Raw genomic sequence first — 27919 nt, forward strand, 5'->3', positions numbered from 1 at the left:
GTAATTTTGATCCTTACAGATGTAGTTACGAACGAGCTCACACTGTCGCTGGGTTGGAGCGTAGGTTCCCGGAGCAGCTGGAGCTCCCCCGCGGACCTGCCTCCGCAGAGCCCCGGCTGCCCTTCACCGGGCCAGGGCAGGCACAGCAGCTGTGTGCGCTGGCTGAAGGTTAACTGCTAGATGTGCAATTTATCATATCAAAGGACTAACTCAAAACAGAAAAACAGGGTTTCTCTGACTCTTCTAGTACAGTGCAGTATTCACAAAGAATAAAAAATGAAAGCTTCTGTCACTTCAGGTAATAATGAAGGACAGTTTCTGGGGTCCTGTAGTAGTAGCTTCTAAACTTCAGTGTGATTGTCTATTCAGATGCTTTAAACTCTAAAATCCGGAGTCATTGCTTTCCCTTCATGCCTTCTTTTCTATTGGTGAACTAGAAGAAATATATATGCAAGGGTGGGTCATGCTGCTAGGCATTTTCCAAAAAGCGCCTCCAGCTCTGTGCTATGGGATGAGCTATTAATTTTAGAACTGAAGACATTGTTTTTCTACCACACTTCATGCTTTGCTTTGTATTTCTTGCTTTGTCTGTCCTCCCAGAGCAGCCAAATTAAGTCCTATGTTTAAGAATATTTTGTTGCAATGTGCTGTTTGACTACTTGTTTTCCGATTCTGAAAGCATATTTTTTTTTTATAATTTGTTTTTTCTCAAAGGTGGCAGAAAGCCTGGTTCAGAGGGATGGAGATTTTCTGATTAGGGATTCTCTCTCGAGTCCTGGGAACTTTGTTCTTACCTGTCAGTGGAAAAATACCTCTCAGCATTTTAAAATCAACAGAACAGTTCTAAGACTCAATGAAGCCTACTGCCGTGTTCAGTATCAGTTTGAACTTGAAAGTTTCGACAGTATCCCCGGCTTAGTTAGATACTATGTTGGGAATCGCACACCAATATCAAAGCAGAGCGGAGCAATTATTTTTCAACCGATCAACAGGACCGTGCCTCTCAGATGTCTAGAAGAAAAGTATGGTGTAACTCCAGTCCGACAGAGAGAGTCAAGTATCCCCGAAGGAAAAACAGAAACTGCAAAAAGGTTGAGCCTTGGTGTATCCAGCATGCAGTCCCCGGAGCAGAGCATACCCAGAGGAAATCTTCTGAGGTACTTTAATTTTGCTGTTCTTATGGAGGGAAATGAGGTAACTATCAGCCCCTGCTGTAGGTGATGTGAATTTTGACTCTAATTTTAGATGGAAGACTAGCTTGAGGCGTGTTTTAGGCCCTGAAAAATCCTTTGCTAAAAATCAGCAAATCCACAGAGCAAGAGCAAATGTAGACTCTTGGAAGCACAACAGTGGTGCAGCTTGTTCTGCAGCAACTTGGCAAGTTCTGACTATTATGAGATGAAGGATTAAAATAAAATCTTGCTGCTGTCCCAGAGAGGTCTGTCTTTCCGTATTTGACTTCTGCAATAGAAATACCGTGTGGAATAATGGATCCTAATTTCAGTGTCCAAATCTAATGTTTGATTAAAAAATCTCAACATTCAAAGAAACACCCTCGCAAATGCTGCAGGGTCACATATGTTATCACCCATTTCATTGCTACCACAACAGCATCAAGTACCTTTTATTCTTATAAGCTGCCCAAGTGGAAGGTCAATGATCCTTGCCCTGGTTATGATATGTTCTGGCAATTAGGTACGTGTGTTAAGAGTGTTGCATATATTGACATGTTTTTGTTTGCATTGTTGTTTTCCCTAGAAACAAAGAAAAAAGTGGTAGCCAGCCAGCTAGTTTGGATCACGTTCTGGAGAAAAGATTCCCTTTGAAGGCTCACCAGTCGGAGAGCTATCTGCTGATAGGTATGTTTTGTAATTAAATGTTTTGTGCTTATAGAAGTGCCCAGGTGCTCTGTTGCACTTCAGACCAGAGTGAGTCTGTTGAGTGTTCAGAGTACCGTGTATACAGTTATATTTAATGGCCAGTGTCAGCTGTGTTAGCACACTACTGCTCTTTAAGCCATTGGGACAGTTTTTTATTTACAATGCACCAGCTGGCCGAGTACCTTAGCACACAGCAGGCTTCCACACCAAAAAAATGTCAGCTGCAGTTGGCTTCACTGCCCCTTTTGACAAAATATTACCTTTCCTGCTTCACAAGAACTGCCTTGTTTCACTCCTGTCATTCTGACAGAAGTCTAAGTAGAAGCCGTGCTTCATGGAAATCATGGTAACTGCTTTTTTTTTCTTGGTAAATTATGCAGATGTGGCAGTGTTCCTCACCAGGAGAAAAGCACTACCACGGCTTTTGTACTCACTTCTGTCCATCCTTTTCTCCCAATTTCTCTTCCCCCCTGGCCCCCATCCTTTTTACTTTTCATTCCTTTTGCTGCTGTCTGGTTCCATAGCCCTCTTATTGTCTTCCTCCAGCAATACAGGGTGTACCAACACTTGTTGGTTGTTGACCATAGCTTTTTCTTTCTCACATTTTTCAGAGGTTTAAGTAATCGTTTCCAAACTAGCATACTGTGTAAGGAAGCTTGCAGTGATGCATCTGTTCCCATGTGTTTGACTTCTAAGGCTGCTAGTTATTTTGAATACAGTAGCTGTTAAAACTTAAGAGTGTTTATTGTGGAAAGACTTCTCAAGACAAAGATAATATTAAGTATTTGTATAGTGAGACTGTACTTTGGTAGAAAGGGTGTGCTCCCGTGTTTAACAGTGGGAGGGACAGACATTTGTAAAACAAGTTTCTGGCCATCTGCAGTTGAATTGATTATTTTATTCAAATCCATGGCTGCAAAAACTTTTCTTTTGGTACCGTAACGGTTAACGTGAAGAGTACTGCTGTGCCTTTTGCCATGGGGTCCTCCAAGCAGGTTCTGGTACCATACTGCTTATGAGTGGCGACAGGCTGCGATTTGCGGATTTTGTCGTCTGCGTGAATTGATAGCCAGCTGGAAACAAGCAGTGAAGCCCACATGATGCAACTGGCCGCTTCGCTGTAGACACCTGCAAAGGCACTGAGAACTGGAGATCGGGAATGTCCAATATAGGGCTCAGTCCTGTATTGGATGCCGAGGTTTGCATATGCAGTGAGTACAGGATGAGGCATAAATACACACAAGTATATGGATGTGTTTCTCCAGCTCTTCAAGTCAGCCACTGTTTAGCAAAAAGATTAGCATCCCTGAAATTCATTCCTTCCATACCTATTGCAGGTTCAGGCTTGACTTCGGGAAGTTTTTTCTTTCATCTCAAACTTGTCATTCTCAGAAATGACTCATCTTTTATGTGGTGTGGCTGGAAGTTTCTGTTTTTATAGCCTCGATCAGGTTACAAAGGAACCTCCTATTCCAAGCCATGGAGACTATCCAGCACTGACAGTATAGCTTATGTATGCAGCAGGGACTGGAATTTTTGTCAGCGTTACCACAGAATAATATTATGGTGCAGCTGTTCTGTGTATTTGGGATTTCAGGAAGATCAGCAAGTGAATGGAATTTGCTGGCTAGTTTGTTCCACAAAATATAATTTCATATACGTTTTTGTCAGTGAATAATTGACATGATCTGACCATTATTTTCCTCAGCAAGTAGCATTAAGAGATGAACCCTGGGACAGGCATCAGGATTGGTGTATGTTTTGACCTTCCAAAATACCATTTTCCCGTGCAGGTTCAAGACATCCACCTCGATCACCTCAAGCAGATGCAGACTCCTGTCCAAGCTCTCCTGCGTTTAGAACAGGCAGTGAACCTTCTCTAAGCCCCACCATTGCTCAGAAAGTCACCTCTGAGTCACAAGTAGGGGAAGCTCTTAGAGGATCAGACAGTCAGCTCTGTCCGAAGCCTCCACCTAAACCCAGCAAAGCATCCCTGATAAAGCCCCCAGATTCTCCTTCGGCTTTCCACAGTTCAGAAGGACACTATTGTGAACTAAGCCCTGCCAGAGATCCTGCAGCAACTAAACATTTGGGTCAGAAAAACAGCTACGTGGAACATCTGACACGGAAGGAGAGGGGAACACACTCATTCAGGAACTCTGAAACAAACTATTTGATCCTGGAAGATGACCCTACAATGAACTCTGCAGGTTCTTTACAAGCTTCAGCTGAGGTGGCGGAAGGGGACAGCATCTTTTCTGCACCTGTTTTTGAGATGGTGTCCAGTTTTAAACCGAATGATTTTGAATCCAAATTACTTCCTCCTGAAAACAAGCCATTGGAAACATCCATGTTAAGAAGAGTCAAAGAGCTTTTCACCAACAACAACCCAAAGATTATTGCACAGCACATTCTTAGAATGGACTGCAAGGTAAAAAAGATAAATTAAGAATTTCTTGCCTTTTATTTTATATTGTGCAAGTTTAGGCTTCTTAAAGAACTGATTTGAAGAGATTAATGGGTAGATTTGCAGCTAATGTAATAAATGAATTGCTTGCAGGAATTTTTAGGGTTGAGTTTGTTCCCCCCTGCCCCCATTTGAAGAACAAGCATGTTAACAGACTCTACAAACTAAAGGTCTCCCACCATCCTTGACTTCAGACTCAGATTCTCAGTGTTCCATACATCTTTTTAATCTCTTATCAGTTGCTGTGTATCTGTGATTCAGCCTTTCTTCTGTACTGGGGGAAGAGCTGTGGGAAGAACTACTCGTGCCAGGAAATAGCTAGCTAGCTTACAAGGGCAGACAGGAGACAGACATCACCTGGCTGCCATACTGCTGGCCATAATAATGGTGTTCCATGGAACTAAATATATTTAAACTTCTAAAATTAGCTGCTCGTCTAATCTTTGTCCGAGTCTCTTACAGCTGGGTAGGTGGCGTGGGAAAACAGCTCACAATGCTCCTGCATTTCTCTGTATTGCTAGTGGAATTGTTTAGAAGGATGTAGAAATACAAAATACTTTGGACAGTGCAGACTTCATTCAGCTGATAGGGCTTGGAGATCAGCTGTTGAATCAGAAATGTGGAAGCACAGGAAAGGTCGTCTCCCCATGAGGTGATGACTTTGTGCAATAGAAGAAATGCCGCTGCAGTTGCAGCTGCACTACTTTGCTGTACCTGCCACAGAGCAGCTGCAGGAGCCAGGTGTCACGGGGCCACACGGGGCTACTTACTGGGCAACTCCATCGCAGATAGGGAAGCGAGGGACGGTGGTGCTCCAGAAGAAACGTGTGGGGAGCACTCTGCTAGTGCTGCTGCACCGATGCACACGTGGGTCTGGGAAGGGGGCAGCTCCCTGGCGCGGCAGCAGGATGAGCGCGTGTGCGAGTGCAAACAGCAAACACAGCTTCTCTCCTCAGTAGCAGGGCTGGCTGCTGCCCAGGGAGGCTTCGTGCAGACACGGTGACTCAGGAAATCTCAGCTCCACTCTGCTTGGTCTTTTCACAAGTGACAGACCGTGGCGTCTTTACTATGGTTCCTGGAGTAGTAAGAGTGTTCTGTGACATTTTAGTTTCAGCATTCACCTCAACCTAGTAACAATAACCAGAATGACTTTTAATATATTGTTGAAGAGTACGTTGCTTGAAGGCATAGGATATGCATGCCTTACAGAAGTAGTAAGCGTATTTATATATCTATAAAAAAGTCAATTAGCTCATTATTAGTCTACTTATTTTAAGTCCTATAAACTTTGGAATGGGCCCAAGGAAACTGGCCTGCTGGAAGTGTGGGAGCCTGTACAATTAAGTCACTGGAGTGTTTTACAGAAACAGAATTTGGATTTTGGAACAGGAATAGTAACTAGCTGGGACATTAAGAGAAATCTATTTTATCTGTATCTCGTGCTGCTGAGAGGCAGTGACTGTCATTCGTTGGTAACTGGTTGCATCCGACTGCACTGATAAGAACTGCATGATACAATGAGATTGGCATGTGAACTGGGCCAGAATAAATGCTTCCTACGGAGATCTGTGATAAGGCTAAAGTTCATGCGTCTTCTGTGGCATCAGTAGCCCAGTTCACCTTTTAAATAATGACATTTCTAATAATGAAAGCAGCACCCATATGGTAAGTGATAGAGTATCTGCCACTTGCATGCCTGAGAGGGCTCTTTGTGAGGAAGGAGTAGCAATCGGCGTCTCCAGGGGCTTCGCATCCCTCCTGTGTCTCTACAAGTGAAACAGGTTTCTCTGCAGTGCTGGATTTTGTACCGGTGAGGCTTGTTGTGTGGCCTAGATTGCTTTCATCTCTTCATAACCGAGAAAGCCTGCTGATGGGTGTATCAGAAAACAGCACGCAGATTGGTAAATGTGTCATACGGGCCTTAAACGAGCAGGTAATCTCACATTACCATATTAATGTGGTTTTGCTTAGAATTAGCATATATAATTGTTATTGATATAAGCATGAGCTAATACTGTACATTTAAAAAGGAAAGACAAATTGGTGAGGGTGTCAGCTTTCACATACCAACTTCATTAAGTGCTCAGCATTCAGTGTCCTCCTTAAAGTGTTTTTATTAATTAATCCTTATGAGGACATTGTGGTATAATCCAAAAACATTCTGAGCAGTTGTCTCTTCAGAAATGAAGGCGGCGAAGCGAGTTTGTACATCTTTAAGGCCAGAGTGCACCACCCTGACGATGGTCAGGCCACGAGAGCACATTTCCTGGAGCTTGTGTATGAATCTTCTTCTGGAAGTGGAGAGCAGAAGCTCAACGAAGCACTTTGGTCACACCTGTTACACGTTTTCTGATGGCTGAATCATGCAAAAACCCCTCCCACTTTATTGGTTTCTTTCTGTAAGGCGCTGCATGCGCCTAGGTTCAGTTTCTCTTAATGACTGTATTCTAATGTTGCATGCTGTGCACTTGGCTTTGTAGCCCCTGCACTAACCTGGAGGACTTCTATGTGGCTAGGGTTGGTTGGTTGAAGTTGGTTTCAAAACTTGTGCGCTTTTGCACTTGACAGGTGGCGAGGATACTAGAAGTTTCTGAAGAAATGAGGATGATTATGGGAGTGAACTCTGGTCTGGAACTGATTACCTTGCCTTACGGACATCAGCTGCGCCTTGACCTCATTGAAAGGTGAATGTTCCTGTTACTCATTTCCAGGGCAGATGGCCAGGAGATCAGAGCATTGCTATGCTGCACTCCAGATTTCCTCAAAGAATGCTCTCCTGCACGTCTTCTGAATTCATGTCTACAGAAGATAATTTAGTGAGGTGGCATATTAACTTTTTTTGCACAGGAAAAATTCCTTAAGGTCATGGGGCAACTCCATGCATGTAACATAGGAAAAGGGGAACTGTAATGAAAGCAGGGTCCTTGGAGCTGCTGAACACTTGTTAAGTAAACAGGTAAACTGAAGTTCAGGGGACCTATAATGTAGCTGAGCATTTAAGTGTGTGTCGAAGAGACTGAAGGTAGCAGCCTCCTGCAAGTGGGGAAGAGGCTAGAGGATCTACTAAAGTAAAAAATCATTAGCAAAGCTTTCTGTACGAGTTAAGGGGGGAACAATTAAGGTCTTCTATCTCTGATCTAGTTTTTCTGATTCAGATTTCAGTAGTTGTGTTGCTGAAATTTAGGGGGAAGGCCCCAGGATTTGAATGTGGAGGACAAAGGAAACTGGGGCAATTTTCCTGGAAGTGTTTGTACATTTGTTGCTTGAGCAGAATTTTGTACAGTAGTAATATCCTAGGAAAATTTATTAAATTCAAAGCCAGTATCTATTCCATATAATTCCATTACTGCTTTTGATACAGAGATGTTAGTAAGTTCGCTGCGTGCACAAAGATATTGAAATACAACTTTGAATTGATCTCCTCTGAATGAGTGTACAGCATAATGTATTATTAAATGTCATAATTTGTAACCAGGAGTGTGAATTGTTTCACTTACAGGCACAATACCATGGCAATAGGAATAGCTGTGGATATCTTGGGTTGCACAGGAAGTCTAGAAGATAGAACAGCAACATTAAACAGGATCATCCAGGTCGCAGTGGAGCTGAAGGACTCGCTGGGAGACTTGTATGCATTTTCTGCCATTATGAAAGCACTGGAAATGCCACAGGTAAGTATCTGTTTCTCTTTATGTTGCAAAATATGGAGGAGTTGGATGGCTTAATTTATGCAGTTTCTTCAAGACGAAAGAGATCAGCAGAACAGGAACTTCATCACTGGCAGTGTACTCTTCCTGTGAACGGCTATGGAGACAGTAACGGGTATTCTCTATTTTGTCTGAACAGGTCACTCGGTTAGAACAAACCTGGACCTCTCTAAGGCATCATTATACCCAAACTGCCATTACGTATGAAAAACAGCTGAAGCCATTTAGCAAAGCTTTGCATGAAGGACAAGATGAGTGGAATAGTGAGTATGAGTGACACTGGTTTCTGTTTAGCCTTTTAACTCTCCCACTCCTCATTTACTGCGTAGGGAAATGAGAGAGCTGTTTCAGTAACTGTGCATCACATGTTAAAAGGACTGTGTAAACTTGTATAAATGCAGTGTAATGAAAGAGAAGGCAACACTCCGCCAGCCAAACATCAGCGTGTGCTGGTGTGCACGTACCCATGCAGAACAGAAGATCCTTCCCAAACCCATGCTCCCTTTTTGTGGAGCTGAAACACTCCATCATCTTGCCTCAAGGACAGGAAAAAAAATCATCTTTCTCAGAGCAGAGTTACTTCTGGCAGATTCTGCTTTTTTATCTGCTTTGCCTGTCGATCAGAGGATGAATCCTCCAGTACAAAGAACAGGTTAGTCAGATACTTCCTCTGACCACATCAGGTGCTCCTACATCAGATGCTTTGCAGCTGTAGTCTCCAAAAGAAGGGTGCAAGGTGGAGAGAATGGGTGGGGATGGAAGACTTTTTAGCCTCTCAGAATTTACTGGAATGACCCAGATATTAAATGTGTTTAAAATCTTTATGCCACTGACTTGTAATTCAGCAGAGCCTTCTCCTGTAGCAAATAGTTTTCCAACACTAATTTGTCTTGGCCTTCTCCCCCAACTAGTTAGTTGGAAACCGGTAGGACAGGTATATCTGAGGTAAGCTGTTAATCTGAAAGATGGAAGACAAATAGTAGTTTTCAGCTTGGAAAAGAACACTGCAGCTACACTACCTCCTTCAGGTAGCAGGTTTTCTTAATGTCTGATGATCTGTTTTGTTTGTTACTCTCTATCCCAGAGACCAGCAGCGTTCAACTGACCAATGTAACAGTGCCACTGCTGATGCCTCTCATTACCCTGATGGAGCGACAAGCTGTTGTTTTTGAAGGCATGGACCTGTGGGAAAACAGTGACCAGAGCTGTGAAATAATGCTCAAACACTTGGCTGCGGCCCGTCGGATAGCACAGAATGCAGAAATGTACAGCCTGACCGCAGAACGCATGCTGGAAGGTAAGCAGCACCAGCAGGCAAAACCGCTGCACGTCAACAGAAAGTGTGGGTTATGGCTGAAGAATAAGATCTCTAAGTGCCACTGAAAGTCAGTGCAAGAAATTCTTGCCCCGTTTCGTGGGAGCTGAGATAGTGGCCAATGTCCTGCAGGAAACTCAGCCTGAGGACAACGTCAATATTCTTTAAAAGCAGACAGTAAATTATTTGTCACTACAGTTCTCCAGTAAGCAACAAGCATACACTTTTGCTAAACATACTCCCGACTCCATACATTGACCCCTCTAGCAACTGAACAGAAGTACAGTAAGCAACAAGGATAAATTCCTGTCTTCTGTTTAAATATTTTTCTCTGGTTTTTGCTAATAAAACACCAGCCCTCATAATAAGATTCTTTACAGCAGTCAAGATCAACATCGAGATCTTGACAGCTTGCAGCCAGGAAGCAGCAACATACTTTAAGCTTGCAGTGAAAAAGTTGAGGGGAGAGAAATACAGGTATTTCTGCAGGCAGCATGTATACTTCAGTAATTCTATTTAAGTTTGGGTTGTAATGACAATTCTAGACCGTTAGACTTGAGCAAAGGATCGCCCATCCCAGTGTCCCTAAAGCCATTTGTGTGCTATCAGGAAGTCACAGATGGAAAGGATTTTCACTGTTTACTTGTTAAAATCATTGTGCAAAAGAAACCCAGCAGACTAAGCTTATCTTTTTTGGAGGGTTGGAGAGAGTACAGTTGAAGTGCCATTTCTTCTGAATAAAAAACTTGCCTGATGCTGATATTGTGGGATTCTTCTTGCTTACTAGGTTTCCAGCCAGATGAAGAGATGAGTGAAATCTTCAAGACAGAATTTCAAATGAGATTGCTCTGGGGCAGCAAAGGAGCACAAGTTAATCAAAATGAAAGATACGAGAAATTCAGCCAGATTTTAACTGCACTTTCCCGAAAACTGGAACCTCCTCTAGTGAAGCAGGTGGAACAATTAAGTATATAGGACTTTCTAAACACTATTTAAATTATATACTTGAAATAACCTTAGCTTTCTCTTGGCAATTTGATACTGCACAAACTTCTTGCATTTCACAAGATGTTTAGAACTTTTAACTGCACAATGCACACTTGTTTTAAAACTACTGATTTCTAAACAAATTATTTATTTACTGTGTCACCATGTCATTTAATGATCCCCTTAAACAGTTAGGTTATCCCTGTAAGATAGTCTTACAGCTTTTTGTATTTCCCCAGAATTTTCCCCAGGTTTTGATAATGCCTAGGAGTAAGGGCATTGGCATCTTAATATTAAAATGAAGCAAACAGTGTATATAAAATGGTAGATTCAGTATGTGACATTGCAGAAAATTTGTTGTACAATATTCCTTTAATGAATATAAAACATTGTACATAGAATTGTGAATTAAAGTGTATCTTTATGCAAAATAGTTTGCATATTTGCAGGTTGCAGAAATGATCCTGTATCTGTGACCACAACAGAAGGCTCAAATATCCCAGGCACCTATGAAAGTAGAAAATTAGTTCTATATGTGTTGGGACAACTTACGGTTGGTTTTTTTTAAGACAACATCTGTAGTACTTTGGCTTTTGCTGGAATCTGCGCAACAGCTACGGGGCCAGGAATGAATGATGAAATGGCAAGAACAAACAATCCAGAGAATTAAAATGCTTTCAGATATGAGTAAATGTGGGTGTACGTATATATTAAAACTTGCTTCATTTACTGAGGTGAATCACTGTGGTAAGTAGTATTTTTTTTTTCCTTTGGATGAAGGCAAAGCATAAGCTGTTAGCGCTTTTCATAGGAAACCAGCGTGCATGGTGTTGAGCAGCAAAGTCCACTTTGTCACACACAGAACTGGTGTACAAGCGTTATCCTCAGAAGTTGTATGAATTTTTAAGCAAGAACTATGATTAGAGCTGCACGTATTCGTTGTCAGTAAGCCTATTTCTGCAGTGAGATGGTATTTACAGCATTTGAAAGTATTTGAGCAAGCTAATGACAAAACCAACACGGTAGTATCTGCTCCACCCATCTACAACCATCGCAGAGGTGCTGCCACCGTAAGAAGAGGTAAGTCTCTTTGTCTTTCTTAACAGAAGACAATCAGGGAAGCTAATTATTTAGACCATGAAAAGATTTTTTTTATTCCAGGAAAATATTCTCAACAGAGAACACTATCTTTAAACAAAGCATTTAACATTTAGGAAATCAACATGTGCACAAAAAGGATTAAAAATTACTGGAAAATGTAAGATTCTTTAAGACAACTCACATTCAGAATTTTAGAATAAGTGACTTATAACTAGCTGTGCAAGTACAAATGGTTTTTTTCCTATGTTTAATAACCCTCATACAAGTTGCACTATCCCTCATGAAAGCAACCTGCCTCCAAAGGAAGCAAATCCTGGTTTCAGAAAAACAAAAACAGTAGCGTGACAAGAACATTTAGTCCTTTACCAGGAAGTGTTATTACTGACCTGCAAGGCTGTTAGCCAGGCAAACCGCAGGCCCTTTAGCAGAAAATACACAGATCACATTTCCTCCTTTTCCTCTAACTTTTTAAAATAAAAAAGCACTAGATAAAAAAAAAAAAAAACAACCAAAAAAAACCAACCCCCCCAACAAAAAAAAGCCCACCAAACCCCCAAAATACCCCAAACCCAAAAAACTACCTAAGTAGTTTTGTCAGTATTGAGTAATGTCACATTATTATATAAATAACCCTGTATACAAGCTCCAAAAATCTAAAATTTAGAGTTTAATAGCCCCCATAATACACTAGGTCAAGCTGTGTAATAGTGGTATACATAACAAAAGGAATAAACCTCTACACAAGTCACTCAAATTCAGATTTACTTGTAGTACAGTTCCTAATAACACTGAAATGAAAAAGAATCCAGCACCGCTGCATCCAAATATTGCTTCAGACCCCAGAAAAACAGGATGTTTTGATTATTATTTCATTTCCCCAAACAGCAGGTGGCTGGGTTGACAAGCTTGCTTGATACAAGTATCCCTCCCCCCAACATTTCCAGTCTAATTCTTATCACCCTATTAAATCAGATATGATGTACTTATTAATAGGACCACAAATGGGAGGCAAGACAACATAAGCCATAGGGGCACTGCAGACAACTATATTTACACGTATAAACATATGCAAATTTCAATTGTTTACAAGTAAAAGTGCACATAGATCATTACGAAGTATCACTTGAATTTCAACTGGTCCATACAATGAAGCATCACCCAGAAATGGACTAGCACTGCAGTAATTAAAATTGGAACTTCATAGTGAAAAACTAAAAGACAGTTTCCATAAAAATATTTAAAAAAAATATTGAAGTCAAATGAAGAGATACACGTTTCAATGTATAAAATTCACGATGCACCATGTATCCAGTAAAGTAGAGCTCTAGAAAACACCTACCGTGGCTACCTCAGCAGCTGCAGCGCTGTGAAAAGAGCTGAGACACAAAGCCCTTTGTGGGATACTGTAAGTGGTAGTGTTGGCAAACAACAGGTTTAGGCACTCTAGTTTAAGGCAGCATTTGAATGGCAAGTGGTTGACTTCTGAAAACAGTCATTAGCTTGCAGTGGTGAATCTCTGTGGTGGTGGTTCTGTTCCAGGTTTTCAGTGCTCCCGACAGGTTACTGAAGTGCCGAAGATGGACCACAGTTCTAGGAGTTTCTCTCGACTGCATTGTAGGCTAGAGCTGAGATGGATCATTTCCCCAAATCAACACAAACACATTACGGTCTCTTATCAGTTATGCCAAAAACTGGAATGTAATGATGGTTGCAGTGGTATAGTTATAGCAGCATACATGGATACTGGGATGAAACTCTAGTGCTGAAGATACTTAAAGAAAATGATTTGTTACAAAATAAGACAAGCAATGATGGCAAAGTGTTACGCAGACATGCCTGACTGGCCTAGGCATGCAGGAGGTTAACGGCGAGCATGGAGGTGGCACAGGCAGACTGACAACTGACACATGGTTCTAAATGACCGCCAATTAAAATGAGTTGGAAAGGAGCGTAACTGGGATAACCAAAACACAGCACAAGCTAAAAACCAGTTTGTGCATCTGGGACAACCTAGGACAATAAAAACAAAGCAATTTTAGGAGCAGTAGCCTTTTAACTCTGGTAATGGAACTCTATATTTTCCTGCACAAATGGAAGAATTTGTAATACATCTTTACCTATGTATGGAGATGCTAAGATGTTAGTGACTAAATGTATGTCTGCATGCATTCATGCAACTAGCTTTTCCCCTTGGGCCTCCCCGTCTAGTACCCCACCCCCACCCACCCCCCAGCAGCTGCATGTAACCTCCTTCAAGATCTCGCCCATTTTCTCAGAAACCCGCTTCAGGAACCTGCAGTCCAAGAGGAAAAAGAAAAGAACAAAGTTACTGAAGGCCTTTAGAAGACAGAGAAGCGTGCTCAGTTCTAACAGGCCATTCTCGGTGGCTGTACATTAGCTTTGTACCTAATTCCACAAACTCATTAGAAACACGGGCCACAACTTTTACATCAGCTGTTTTTCTAGTCATCAAGTAGTGCAACACAGCTTCCAATCCTCAGTGATTTAACAGTGAGGGGAATTACTGTACATTTAAGACCTCGATTTCAAACTAAACATGACGCAATTCAACGACTTAGCTTACAGGCACAGATTAAGAATACGGAAATCATTCCCTTTTCACAGGTCTCAGTAAAACATCAAGCATTGCACGTGATCTCTTTTTTTTGTTTGTTCAGGGTGCCTAGAGTTAAAACAAAACGACGAAGCTGTGTCCAATACACAACGTTCTACATTACAGGTACTAAAAAGGAAGGAGAGGCAGGTCAGCAGACTTTCTGTCCTTAATCATAATGTTTTTTCCTGAGTGTTTTTGTTGAGCTTTCAGAATCAGAAAACATTTTCCTGTTTAAGAAGTGAAAGCTGCCAAGTATTTGCTAAGGAAGGAAATTAATAATTTTCAGTAACTGAGTTCAGTTAGTTACTAGAGGAAAAAACCCTCTGTTTTAAGCATGTAGTTTAAGTCATAAAAGTGGGAAGAGTAAATCTTAAGAGATTTATCTCTAAAACTAAGTATTTTTTTCAGTTCTCTATAAAACCAAGGTATTCTATAGAACAAGCAAGAATCTTGGTCTTTTCCAGTTTAATAGTTGAATGGAATTTAGTGCTTTGTAAAGCAGAAGCACCTAGATCAGTTAAACAAAGAAGATACTGGTCAAAATTACAGACCAGTGTCAGATGCATAATTTAATGTGGCCATCTCTGAAAAAAACTATAGCAAACTCACATTGCAAACAACAGACTATTGCTGACTTCTGACATTCTAATGCTTTCCGTGAACCTGTGTAACTTCCTGGTTTTTCTGCTATTTTCCCTGGGGAATGTACAACCGAAAGCTGCCAGTTTACTGTTAGATATAGGTTACTGCACCTTTGCTGTTTTTCTCTAGCGTTACATCTATATATGATGTTGGCACATAGCCTTCCTCTCCGTTATGTCTTCGAGCTCTCGTCCACCCATCTCCTTTGTCCTCCTCGATGATGTACAAAATTTCTCCTTCTTTCATTGCTAGAGTGCCTTCATTGTGACCTGGGAAAAACGAGGCAAAGAAGGCTCAATGTTCCGACAGAATTTCAAGTCATCTTTTTCCCAGGGCATAGTTTCCAGATTGTATATAAACAGGAAGAACGAAAAATCTGTGCACGAGAACATATGGTCAGACAGGCTTACAGACAAAAGCCTAGCCCAATCTGCAAAGCTAAATATTTGCCAATAGCTGTGCTAGTATTTATCTTAAAACAGCACAGAAGTACCGCCCATGAATTCAAGTGACTTATAAAGTATTTCCACTGATCTTAAAAGCAACTAGTTGCTCATACAGTTCATTTACTTGAAGTCATTTTACCTGTCTTCTCTAGAACAAACAATCCATGCTGTATAGTCAAGGAATCACCGTGCATGTTGTTAACCTTACCATCAAACGGATATATGGCCTTGCAATGTCCTATAGCTGGTAATGGATCGTCATCTTCAAACTCATCGTCAAACTCATTGGGATGTGCATGTTGCTGTGGCGGGCCTCGCACTTCCTGGTTTGCATCATCCGTGTAACTCCCTTCGGGGCTGAAACGCAATGATTGCGGTGTGAGGACGCTCCAGAGTTCCTGGCTCTAAAACTCAGAACATCCGTGGATATCGCTCCGGCAACGCCTGTGAGCAGGTTTTATATTTACTGCTGGAGGTAACAGTCTGAAAACACTGATCTAGCAAAGGCCTCACTGAATTCTGCTACAAAAACAAACACAAATTTGACATACCTGTCTCCGTAGAAGACTGGTGAGCTTTATGCAACAGAGTAAGACAGTTCTAAAAGGCACTGCTGTTTAGGGTGTTTCAGTTAGACTCGCCATTTTTTTTTACGTTACCATAATGACATGAAGTGACCTCTAGGATTCGAAACCAGTAAGATTTTCCTTTAGAAGGACATACACTTTCAGAGGATAAGTAACAACCATCACCAACTGCTAACTATCAAATAGACATACTGAGTCTAGCTTAGGAAAAGCAGTAGAGACAGAATAGTGACCTCTCTCTGCCCTGTGTTACAAGGTGGTTGATGTCACTGCTGTGCCGCCTGTCGCTTCGGGCTGCTACTTTACCTTCAACTTCAGAGAGCCAGGCCTTTGGGAGAAAAAAGATAAATACTGGTGTCAAAGAAAACTTGATTCTAAACCTAAAAATACCATTTAACAACGCACTTCACTGCATACAGTTTACTTGTCAGTACATAGCCACATAGAGACTGCATTCACATGTGAAGTCTCACAATTCCTTCACACAAAGCATAAACATATCCCTCATGCTTAGCCTATACTCCATACCAGTTTTAAGGAAAAACATAATCTTTAATCATGTATCAATTTCAGAATAAGTGACTAATAAGAAATTCTTCCGAACAGTTTACATCTTTAGTAACGTACATCCTTATTCTAGCTACATGAACATACTTGAAAATACAGCACTCCACAAAAAACGTATCAGGAGCACTTTCTTAAATCAAGGAGTTTTTCTGGGTGCTGTATATAATTATAACCCATATGGCAAACTACAATTTTACCACTAATTTACATTTTCCAAGGAATTTTTTTAGTCTAACCTCATTCTTGTGTATTTCCATCCGAAGACGGTCCATGTTGCTCATAGTTTCAGTTAATTTTGGTTGCAGACTGCCTGGATCACCCATCTGGGGATTTTTTTCATAAACATCCTTCATCTTTATGAGGGCATCTCTAAAAACATTCAAAACCCAGCAATAATTATAGAAGTTACATACACCGGTACTGATTCATTAAAGCCAAAATAGTGTTTATGTGCATGAGATCCTGACCCATGATTCAATTCTGAGCACAGATGTGAGGAACTACTGCTCCCCCCCCCCCTCCCCCCACCTAAATCCTTTCCCCTTTCTGTCATCCTAGCACTTTGCCTTTCCCGTGTTGTGCACAAGCACACAAGGACTCCGTCAACTTCTCTATCCAGTCTAAATACTGTTTCCCATGGGTTTTGTTATATGCAATTTTCTAAATATTAATAATGTTCTTGATGCATGAAGTTGCAGCTCTCTTGCTCAACAGATCTACACATTAATTATTTTGTTTAGTGCATGCTTATACATCCAATGTTTCCTCTGCAATATTAGAATCAAAATGTGGATTGCAGTAAAGCAGAGGAAGCAATGCCAACAGAACCTACACGCAATAAACCACGCACTAAGATGTGTGTAATAGCCTGAACTAGTATATTCTCTCCTAGCTTCAGAGCACTGTTGGCTTCTCTTCTTCAAAAGAATCAGCCAGAGAACCAAGACAAAATCCAAAAAATGCACTCACTTTTGGTCTGTTTCCTTCTGTAGTTCTCTGTTAAGTTCATCGATTCTCTGTTGCAGTTTCTTGCGTCTTTGTTCCGGAGGGAGATGGCTGAAGTCTTCTAGTGCAGGGCCCTGCAAGTAGAACCACTGTTAAACAAGTCACAGACACGCACCCGGACAGCTGAGCTGACATACCCACACATGGACAAGTGTTCACTGGAAGCAAGATGGACCTTCTTAAAAATTCTACTCGACACACAGCTCTATAAGACCGCAACAGAATAAATGCACATTCTTGCTGCCACATCGCAGTCATTCATTCAAGGTTCTTTCTGCCTTCTGTAACAGTCGGCTCACAGATCTAATTCAAAACTTGGAGACTTAATTACTTTTCTGAAAAGCTGAGCCATGTACCTCCTGTTACATCCACTGCACTTAAAACAGATTTAGAAAGGACAGAATTAATTACTACAGAGCAATTTCAGTCAGAACAAAAATTTAAGATGTGTGTAGGGTAGGTATGTAATTGATTCTTTCTCTGGAGTGTGTGTTCTATGGTGATTTGGATGCTATCACAAGAAAATTACTGTATTTTGGATCTTCATTCCAAAGTGCTCTTACAGTTCTCTTTCTGAAGTTCAGCAATCTTGCTAGAAAACAAATTAAAACTTACATGTTTGTTTGATGCATTTTACCTCAAGTAAAACTAGTTCATAGAGCACAGAAAAAGCCTCTATAACATCAAAATTTTGATTTAAATCTATTAATCTGAATCAAAACTTGCTCAAATGGTCCAGGACACCTTTTTCATTACAAAAAATAGTGTTTCAAAACAAACAAAACCCTCCAAAAACCTTAAGACTACCTATTGTTATAAGCCAAAACCTGCAAAGGTTGGATTGCAAACTTGTGCCAGGATTATAAACAGACTGGAAGGACTTGGGTGTGAAAAGCACAGAAAGAAATTTTTATGCATCTTCCGAGTTTGTTATGAAAACTCTTCTCCTCAGGGTGACAGACACCAACAACGTTAAGAAGGAACTATGGTACGTGTCTTAGTGACAGAAGGTTAAGTTACACTACTTGTGTCCTGTTGCCTAAGAGAGTTGGTTTTAGCACAAGAAACCCGCTTGCCATCACAGTAACCCTCCAAGGAGGCGAACTGGCCTGGACAGCGTTTCTTCTGTCAAGAAGAAACTTGACAGAAATTCAGCCGTCGAGATTCTGACACAAGCAGCCTTAGGCTCAGGTGCAAAGTTTCTAATTCCCCCTTCCTAGGATCTCCTTGCGCCTCAACCTCTTGGTTCTTTTGCACTTGCAAAATCATAACCTCGCTGCTTTTTAAGAAGGGAATACAAGACACAATAAAAGGAGGGAAATCAAGATACAATGTTTCCAAAATAAAGCAGCAGTGTTTCTTTCTGGAGGAAAAAAAGTAATTAAAATCCTTTCAGGTGCTGTAACACACTACAAAAACAAAAAGACAGTCATCCCTTGTATCGCTCTTCCTTACAGGTCAGGTAAAACCAGAGTATCCTACAGCAATAATCAGAAGAACAGAGGTTGTCTTGTGAATTTTACTGGTTTACTCTGCAAAACAACAGTATTAACGTGTGGGTTTCATTTAATATAACGTCTTTCTAGCAAGTCTAAACATAAAGGATCATGTCCCCTGCAATATTTCTCCTTTACACAAGTTTTGTAATTGTTTCCTATACCTATTCTATGCTGCTTTAACAATTTTCCTGACAAAAAAATCACCAAGTATTTCCATCACGACCAACTCATGAATACTGGTCAACCCTAAAATCCCAAAATCCCAGATTTAGTTGCAGCCAGATCACAAGTTTAATTATCTTACATTTAAGGATGGATGATTAAGACAACTGTGTATATGAGTGGAAAATCTGAAGATGTATTTCAGCACCTGACTTAAAGCAGTTATGATATGGCAACACTTTTCAAAAGATTACTTTCATGCTATCTTAGCAGAAGTACAGCAGACAGATCAGCACACGGGCTTACCATCTTCACCGACCACTGCACAGTTCATTTGAAAACAGAAAGAAACGGGAAATTATTCACGTGCAACGACTAGTTACTAAAATAATTAATGCCTAAAAAAATCTATCTTTAAAATATTACTTAAGGATTAAGATTTCAATTTATAAAAAACGCATTTTACTATGAACATAAGAAAAGCAAAATACAATAATCAGAAGTGCAATTCTGCTTTAAAAGTTACTGATTTTAAAAATTACTAGGTGATAACGGGTAGTTTAACTCATGAAATACTAATACACAACTTCATGAAACTACTTTTGAATGTCAGTGTTTTGAATAATATGCTAAATAACTTCTATCGTAGGAGAAGAAACACACAGCCAACTGCACAAAATAGCAGAATTTGATGATGATGAAAGACTGGTCAGCCATATGCAAATAATTTGTTAAATCCACTACTGTCACTTTTACAAACATAACTTTTACAATGTATTTACTTCACTATCACGGTAGCACAACAATAAACAAAGATCTTTTTCAAGTTTAGAAGTCAGTAATTCTACTTTCTGAAAACAGCATTTGGGTTATTGCTGCTATCCTAGAAATATTTTAGTCCAGATAAAACCAATGACATTTAAAGAGTAAAGACTTTATCCTTAGGGGAAGCAAATAAAACATGGGATGCCAGGTGTTGTATCTTGGGTTTGACATCCACAGCCTTCTCAAGATCTACCATGCTTTCAGTGACTTCAGATAACCGTTTCCAGAGAAACATCAAGCAATTTAGAAGACAGGTACCTCCAATGTAATTTATGACCCTCAGCAATCATTAAGGCTGTTGACTGGGGCACACACACAAAATTAGGATATTTCCAGCAATAAGAAAAGTAAAGCACCTTCACAAACGATACCGTGGTAGAAACCCCAGTGAAGTCCAGAGACGTAAAATGGCTACAGAACAAACTTCTTGTTCCCTTTAGAAAGGGTCTTCCAAGGAAACACAGGTAAGGTTTACCTGTCACTGTTGATGATGCATCTATTTATTTATCAAGTGGCATTAAGCAAAGACCTCTCATAAGCACTAACACTACCTGGAAATGCTGAGATTTCAACAGACAATAAGCAGCATGTGATAGCAGTGCTAACACAGCAAGTTACACCTGCCCGTACTTAAAGCCTTTTTTCAATAACCGATTCTAGAGCTGCTGCCACCTTCAGCGCACATCACGGTAAGCAGATGCAATGCATGAAGTGCAGGGCAGCCTGGTTTTGTGACCTCCAGTGCCTTGAGTGAAATCTTGTATGGGGCACATAAAACAGGATGTCCAGCATGCTTACTGCCCGATAGATGCCAGCTCAGGGATACACCTTGGCAGAAGCAGAAGCTAATTAATACCATTTGGTAGTTCTGCATGTCAATATCATTTGGACATCATTTTCCAGGGACAAAACTGTGGAAACCAGCATCATGTACTAGCAGCTACTAAGCACTGAATCAAGATAGACGCTAAATATAAGACTGGTAAGATGATAAAACCCCAAAGCTATTAAAATTGAAGTATATATTTAAGTTGAAAAGGCACTTAATATGTGATAATATGTTGTCCTAAAATGCTTGCGAGGGATTTCAAAATATATAAAAATTAAATGTTCATCCTTAAGATTTACAGAGCTTAACTTCAATACTGTGAGATATCCAAGTTAATCTAGATTTGTAGGGCACTAGTGATCCTTGCTAATTTTAGGCAATATTATTTTATATTAAATTCATTCACTTTTACAATGTGAACAGTGAACTGTAAGAATAGAAAAAATAATTAAGAATATGGTTTCATTTTCCATTAGCACTCTGTAGTTGTTAGATGATCTTTTGCTTCAGTAACAGGTTCTAGAACTACTGATACTACAAGGTGTTGATTGTGAGCCAGGAGTTGATACATTCAGTGAGCAACAAAAAGGAGGTGTAACCAAGACCTGTGGCACTTCGACAACCATCTAATCCAGTCAGTTCCTCACCCAGTACTAAAGAAGGAACATTATCTTCATAACCAGAACAAATGATGATGTAAGTGACTCAGAAGGGGAAAAGAAAACCTGTCCTCCTAAATAGAGCACAAGAATTTAAAAAAAAAAAAATAAATTACGGTGATGGTAGAAAGGGTGTTTCCAAGATATCTGGAAGCCTGAAATAAGATGCCACAATATGACTTAAAGATGTAAGTTCTAAGTGTAACTCATATTTCATAATGACAGCAAGGGAACCTCTAAATCGTAACTTTACTGCAATATAACATTGCTGTACTTTGATCTCCCCATTATGTCAACAGCAGTCAACCATTCTTGATGCACATGAGACAGCAAGTCAATATTATTTACAAATATCAGAAAATTGTGAATTAGATATAATTAAATGCATCCAATTATCTCATTATCTGGATCAATAAATATCTTTAGAAGTACATAAACTGGGCAGCCTATGCTTCACCGATGTAAGAGGAAAGTGCCAGTACATTTATCACTAGTACTATAAATGTTGCTAGGAAACCACTTAACATTTCCCTTTTGTTGCTTTCCAAACAAATTCTGTTTGCAGAATATGCCACTATAAATTAGTAAACGAATTGATAAATCTCAGAAGGTGGCGTTTGGTAATAAATTTTCAATAATTTTACCCAAAAGAACCTTGGACAAACAAGAACAATTTATTAATCAGAAAATGCATTAAAATTGTAATGTTTCAGAAGTCAATATTTCGAAATCTGCAAGCACCATGTGCTATATAGCATTTGATGTACAAAAGAAATGAAATTTCTCCCTTTTCAGTTCAGTGTCTTGTAATCAACTACTACTATTTAAATTAAAAGTCAGCAAATAAAGACATCCGATTTGTTAAGATTTTTTTGTTGCGACTATATACCCAATGATAAATTACTGCAAAAATGTTACATGATGGTAGGAAAACATTTGTGAATGTGAACAACAATGAAGAAAGGTATCAAACACATGCTGAGCACCCTCTTTATAACACCTTGCTTTTAGGCACAAGCATTTGAAATGCCATGAAGAGTCCTGTCTTCTTTTTTTTTTTTTTTTTAACCGGTGGGTAACTTCTGTACGCTGTGAAACAAAGTATCCTAAAAGTGACCTTACAGCTGAAGTGTTACTTTTAACAAAGTAAGCCTTATAATGAGGGTGAAGAGCATTAGAAAAGCCACATCACAAACACACTGTTCATAGCCCATCATGCATTTCAACTTGTTATCAAACTTACCCCTCTTTTGAGGCTTCTGAAAGAAGGAATTCTGGGCTTCCCTGTTTTTATGTCACTCATGCAATAATGCACTGGTTCAATGGAGAATATGGGATACTGGGACCCATTAGGAGTACTGGATGTGTATAAACTAGTAGGGGTTAGGGGTGGGGATTGTGGCTAATGTGGAAATAAAGAAAGCAATAAATAAGCCAAATGTTCAAAAGTGATTTTAAAATGAAAATTCTGTCTTACAAAAATAAAATTTCCATCCAACACAGAAACAGCTTGTAACGTTCCAGACACATTTATACTACAACTGTATTGGTTTTAAAGGTTTCTGTCATTAATTAATCTTCAGAGTTACAGGTTGCTGCAGAGAATGAAGGAATACGCAAAAAAGCTTTAGACTCAACACTTCCTCAAGATCCTAACGAGATCGCAAAGTTGCTTGTCTCTTTTATTAAAACACAAAGTTCTGCTGTAACTAACAGCCATTCTGGAAGCCTGTGCATTCCTGCACTGTTTCTTCCTACACCCTACCAGGTGTGCTAAAATAAAAATATTAGGTACATCTGTGGAGAATGACTAAAAAAGTATACTCCATCTCTGTAGTCAAGCTGGACTGACACCATGGCTGCGTGGCATTAACGTCATCAGGAGAACTCCCTCCACTTCCTTCCTCCCCTTTTTAAAAATTGCTTCTCTCATTTTTTGGGGGTCTCTGATTTTTTCCCAGTTCAATTTTTCGGTACTATTTCCTCTACTGCACAACTCATTCCCTTTCCAAAAGACTTTTCTGTCTTTCACAACACCAAAAATAGTAAATGCCTATCTGGAAGTCAAGACCAGCCACAGATTCAGCTAAATGAAAGCCCGAAGGCCACCATGAATACCCCAGCTACAATAAATCAGCATTATTTTTATATTAGCAAATTTAAGATTATCTTTTAAAATCGGTAAAGAATATTTGGAATTAAATATGTATCTCCTGATAAGTATGTGGCTCCCAGCTGCTGTTTTGTAGAGTACCCCCCCATCCTCCCTAAAAACAGGTGAAAAAAAGGGTCATAATCTTCCATTTCCTCAAGGTCCTTAAGGGAGACATGTAGCATGTATACACACATGTGATATCTGTAATTCTATACAGTAAACAGTAGGGCTGACTCTGAATGCTACATAAAAAACTGAATGAACTGGGGAGAAGGAAGAGTAGGGGAAGTCCTGTCAGCTTTCTTCAGCTGTCGTCATACTAGGGAATTTCTTCAAACCACAGTAAATGCCAAGGTCCAGATTGAAAACCAATGCAGATTTTCATAGCTTCCCTCTCCAAAATTCTTGGCAAGATGTCTTGTCAAACTGGTAATCGCGATCTAGTTTCAGAACAGGCTGAATCTCATCCACCTCTGCAGCCAAACGCAATAAATATGCTAATGAAATAATGTATTTAAACTATTATCAATCATTATACTGCATGAAAAGTAAACAGTCACTTTTTATTTTAACACACAGCTGCAATTACATAGTATACTGAGGAGGGAATAAAGAATCAGCTATATCCTTTCTTTCTGTAAAGGTCTGCTTTCTTGGAATACTATCAAGTGGAAAGTAAGTCCTACCACTAGCAAGCTTTAAGAATAGTTTCCTATAATAAATGGCAGAAACTGACTTGGAGCACTAAAATAACCTCAGAAATTTGTGGGAATCATTACAATGACTCATTGATATGCTCCAATACTAAATAAATACTAAGCATAAAAATTAAATATGTATATGCTTCATTATTCATTTAGATAGCTAATGCATGTATTGATAATCGTTGATCTATGAAGCCATCTTGCACAGAAAGTGTTAACTGATAATAATACAAGAAAGGAGTAATTTCTCTGCTTACAATTTTTTCTTGAGCATAGGACTATATTTTCCTATGTCATAATAATATTTCTTCTGGGACATTTACCTGTATGGAGCTTCAACAGCATGTTTTATCAATGAGGCATTAGAAATTTTTCATGTTTTAAGGCAAATCTCAGAAGTTTTCAAAATTAGCAGCAGGTGTAACAAAGAATCTATGTAACGCTCCTATATATAAACATCCACAAAATGTGACATTTGGAAGGGGGTTGGCTCTTTGTAGTACAGCAGAGAGATCTGAAGTCTGCCTGAATCCAAAGCATACTCCCCCCTCCCCTTATTTTTACATGCACAACTAGCACCTTTTCTATGCAACTGCAAGAACCCTTTACAGAAACATATACATTACAGAAACGGGAAGCTACTTCTCCCAAATAACTATTAAGAACATTCCCAGACACAGATCACTAGAAGAAAAATTGGAAAACTTCCCGCAATGAGAACTTGATTTTTAATACAGAAAGTATCCAATCCTACTCAAACCTTCAGATCTCCTTTACATTTATTTTAAAAGAGTGGCAGGGAAGGGGTAGGTTATTTTAAAATAAATAAAGCGCTGCTTCCATGCACTCTAAATCTTCACATTTTCATTTTCCAAATAGTAATTTCTTAATTGTTACCTTTGGCTTCTTTCCAAACAGCCACAGCTTTCCTTTAGCCTTGCCCACTGTAGTTTTTGAATCAATTCTCATTCCTTCCTGCTTTGGTGTACTGATGGTTCCATCAGAGATAGTTCTGTAAATATTCTGACTGTAATCTTCAAATGGAAAATCTCCAGGAGGTTCAAAACCGGATTTGAAGCAGTCTATCACTAGCTGAGAGTCCTAAACATAGGACATTAAGGAGTTTAAAAAGCAAAACAAGCAAAACCTTCAAGAACCAGAGACAGAAAAACACACAAACACAAATTTTCCCTTTAATTGCAGAGAGGCACAGATGGGAAGCAGGAGAGCACTCGGGATGCATGCTTTTGGACAGATGCAGTTAAGATAATGTATGGTTTTTTCTCAGCAGTGTTAACTGTGAGCGTAAGTCAAAGCATACCCTGCTATTCAGAATCCAGCAAATACTCCCCAAGGGTCATCACAAATTTAAAACGAGACATGATGTAGGACCAAACTACTACTACACCTTCTAATCCTTCACCGTGAGCACTGAAACAAAGATAAAACTAAGAAACCAGATGTAGTAAGATGTAGTAAGGAAGAACCCATATTAGAAAGAATAAGAAAGAAGCATCAATAGCTGCAAACATGACATAGAATGGTATTTTTGTTAACTGAACACCTTTTACATCATTTAATGCTACACACTGGAGAAAATACCAGCCATGCTGGTATTCCTGGATGTTTCAGCACAATGAGAACAACGTGTCCAAAATCACGTACAGGGAGAAAGCGTCAAGATCTTCAGATAATAAGAAAGCAAACAGACACAGAAGAGAACAGACACCGAAAGTGGACGTGACCATTTAGGCGAAAACTGAAGTCACAACACTTTTGAAGCAGACAAATATTTGACAACAGAAAGATAATGTACAGGTTTAAGTCCGTCTTTCCTCTCTCCACAGCTTCCATATCAGTTAAACTGCTCATGCACATTTAAATTGCTCAGTTCTACTTACTCTATGTTCATCAACTGATTTTGCTGCAAGGATCATCCCTTCTAAACATTTAGAGATAATTGGAATAACCTTGCGCTCAGAGTCAGCAAAGCCTTTGTAGCATTCACTGAGTTTGATAGTCCTTCTTTCATCCATTTCTTGAAGTTGCTGCAAGCATAAAGATAAAATAAAGCTTTTATTTGCAATTTTTTTCCCTTGATCCTGATGTATACAGTTATTGTGGTTACCACAGTGTAGTACAGAATTACTGTGCTTTCCCAGTATTTTTATTTTCTTAACAAAACAGAATGTAATTTAAATAATCAAGTCCTTTCAGACATAGACTTAAGAAGCCCAGAACAGTAATTATGAAACATTGATACTCTCCGATTTTTAAAAATTATGTAAAGGGTTGGGCTTTCATTTCCTTATTCCTTTTTAAAGCATGTGTACAGTGTCTACAGCCACCTGTTTAGTTTAAAATATGTTTCATGCAAAAATGAAAACTATAGTAAAGAAATTCTAGTAATTTCTGTATCTCCTCACTCTCTCCTTCTAGTTCCAAATAATTTTTCTCTGGTGATAAGTATCTCTATCTTGCTTCTATTTTTATACTTTCCAAAAAATACCAATGATTAAAAATTAGGAAAAATTAAAAATATTACAATTCTATACTGTTTAGACATGCTGTCTCATTTGAAATACAAACCATTTCCTTTAGAAGTGTGCAAGAAAACAGAGAAAAGAATACCATTACATAAGATTTGTAATAGAAATCTACTGGAACACAACAAAAAGAAAAAATTAGAGAGAAATACTATTAAGATAATAACCCTGGACCTGTCACCTAATTGAAGGTTGAAAAAAAACCCCAAAAGAATAAAAAGCAGTATCACATACATCAACAGGTTATCAAAAACAGGATGAGAAGTTGGATCTTTCCTATGTCTACTCTTAACAAAGACAGATGCCCTAAACAGCATCTCGTTTCATCTCTCTGAAACAAAGCAACAACCTAGTCACGCTAAATTCCTCTCCCAAGGTTCTCCCATAGAATGTTAACAATTACTTGCAAGGAAATAATAAAAATGTAGTCCCAAGAGAAAGCAAGACTAGGACTTTCTGCTCTTACTGGAGATTTCAAAAACCATTAAGTAATATCTTAAAATGATAATGGATTTTAACCCTAGAGAAATAAAGGTAAACCAGAACTCTGGTCCAAGCTACAAACACTGAACTGTTTCTGACTGCAGTTCCCCCATCAGTGTGCTCATGTCAGACCCACTGTGGTGCTGCTTAGTTAGAATAACAGAAAATTCTTTAGTAACCCAACTCAACTTTCTCCTGTGAATCCCAGACCTTCTAATTTTGAAAAAGATGAACTCCCTTGTGCTTCTGGAAAATACCAAGCACTCTGAAACTGGTATACCTTCAAATAAAGTCACCGTTCCACTTCCCATTTCCTCACTCATGTCTCAGAACCAGTCTCTACAGTCACAGCATTCTCCCAAACAGCCAACATACTACCAAACTCTCCCTCACCTGATGTGCTCTCTCCCCCCCCCCCCATCTAATTTTGCAAAGCCTCTCTGGTTTTGAAAGAATCTTAAAAAAAAAAAAAAAAAAAAGTCTTGATCATTACATGAAGCACCTTGAGAAATCCCCTTTTTTAGATGTGAAGTATTTTTACACAATATATTTATTGAAGTCTAATTTGACCTTTAACTTTTTTATTATTGAAGTGTTTTCTGTGGATTGCTGGCAATATTGACGAAGCAATGAGCAATGGGGAGGGAGGACTTCTGCCTCCAATCCACCCATTTCATACCTGTACACGAGGTACATTAAACCACACAGTCAGCATTAGCTGTATGCTTTCCTTCAG

General features: G+C 39.4%; 2 protein-coding genes across 11 annotated transcripts in view; one reads left to right on the forward strand and one right to left on the reverse strand.

The window, feature by feature from the left end:
- The window catches only part of BCAR3 (BCAR3 adaptor protein, NSP family member), a 116248-nt gene extending 104266 nt beyond the window's left edge, over positions 1-11982 (forward strand). For all 7 annotated transcript variants that reach the window (XM_055815540.1, XM_055815539.1, XM_055815541.1 and 4 more), the window contains 9 exons: positions 715-1157; positions 1759-1859; positions 3674-4311; positions 6916-7031; positions 7847-8018; positions 8194-8317; positions 9139-9351; positions 10157-10323; positions 10806-11982. In XM_055815540.1, coding sequence (XP_055671515.1) covers positions 715-1157; positions 1759-1859; positions 3674-4311; positions 6916-7031; positions 7847-8018; positions 8194-8317; positions 9139-9351; positions 10157-10323; positions 10806-10832 — 2001 coding nt within the window. In that variant the 3' untranslated portion in view covers positions 10833-11982. The remainder of the gene's footprint in view (positions 1-714; positions 1158-1758; positions 1860-3673; positions 4312-6915; positions 7032-7846; positions 8019-8193; positions 8318-9138; positions 9352-10156; positions 10324-10805) is intronic.
- The window catches only part of FNBP1L (formin binding protein 1 like), a 59493-nt gene continuing 43056 nt past the window's right edge, over positions 11483-27919 (reverse strand). For 2 of the 4 annotated variants that reach the window (XM_055815547.1, XM_055815548.1), the window contains 7 exons: positions 26056-26202; positions 25052-25255; positions 17286-17395; positions 16553-16685; positions 15983-16077; positions 15371-15519; positions 11483-14985 (listed from right to left, as the gene is read on the reverse strand). In XM_055815547.1, coding sequence (XP_055671522.1) covers positions 14807-14985; positions 15371-15519; positions 15983-16077; positions 16553-16685; positions 17286-17395; positions 25052-25255; positions 26056-26202 — 1017 coding nt within the window. In that variant the 3' untranslated portion in view covers positions 11483-14806. Of the gene's footprint in view, positions 14986-15370; positions 15520-15982; positions 16078-16552; positions 16686-17285; positions 17396-19288; positions 19304-22538; positions 22698-25051; positions 25256-26055; positions 26203-27919 lie in introns of all 4 variants that reach the window. The other 2 variants (XM_055815550.1, XM_055815546.1) reach the window with 2 other exon arrangements.

This window comes from Falco peregrinus, chromosome 10 (genome assembly GCF_023634155.1).
Source record: "Falco peregrinus isolate bFalPer1 chromosome 10, bFalPer1.pri, whole genome shotgun sequence".
NCBI classification, from domain to species: Eukaryota; Metazoa; Chordata; class Aves; order Falconiformes; family Falconidae; genus Falco; species Falco peregrinus.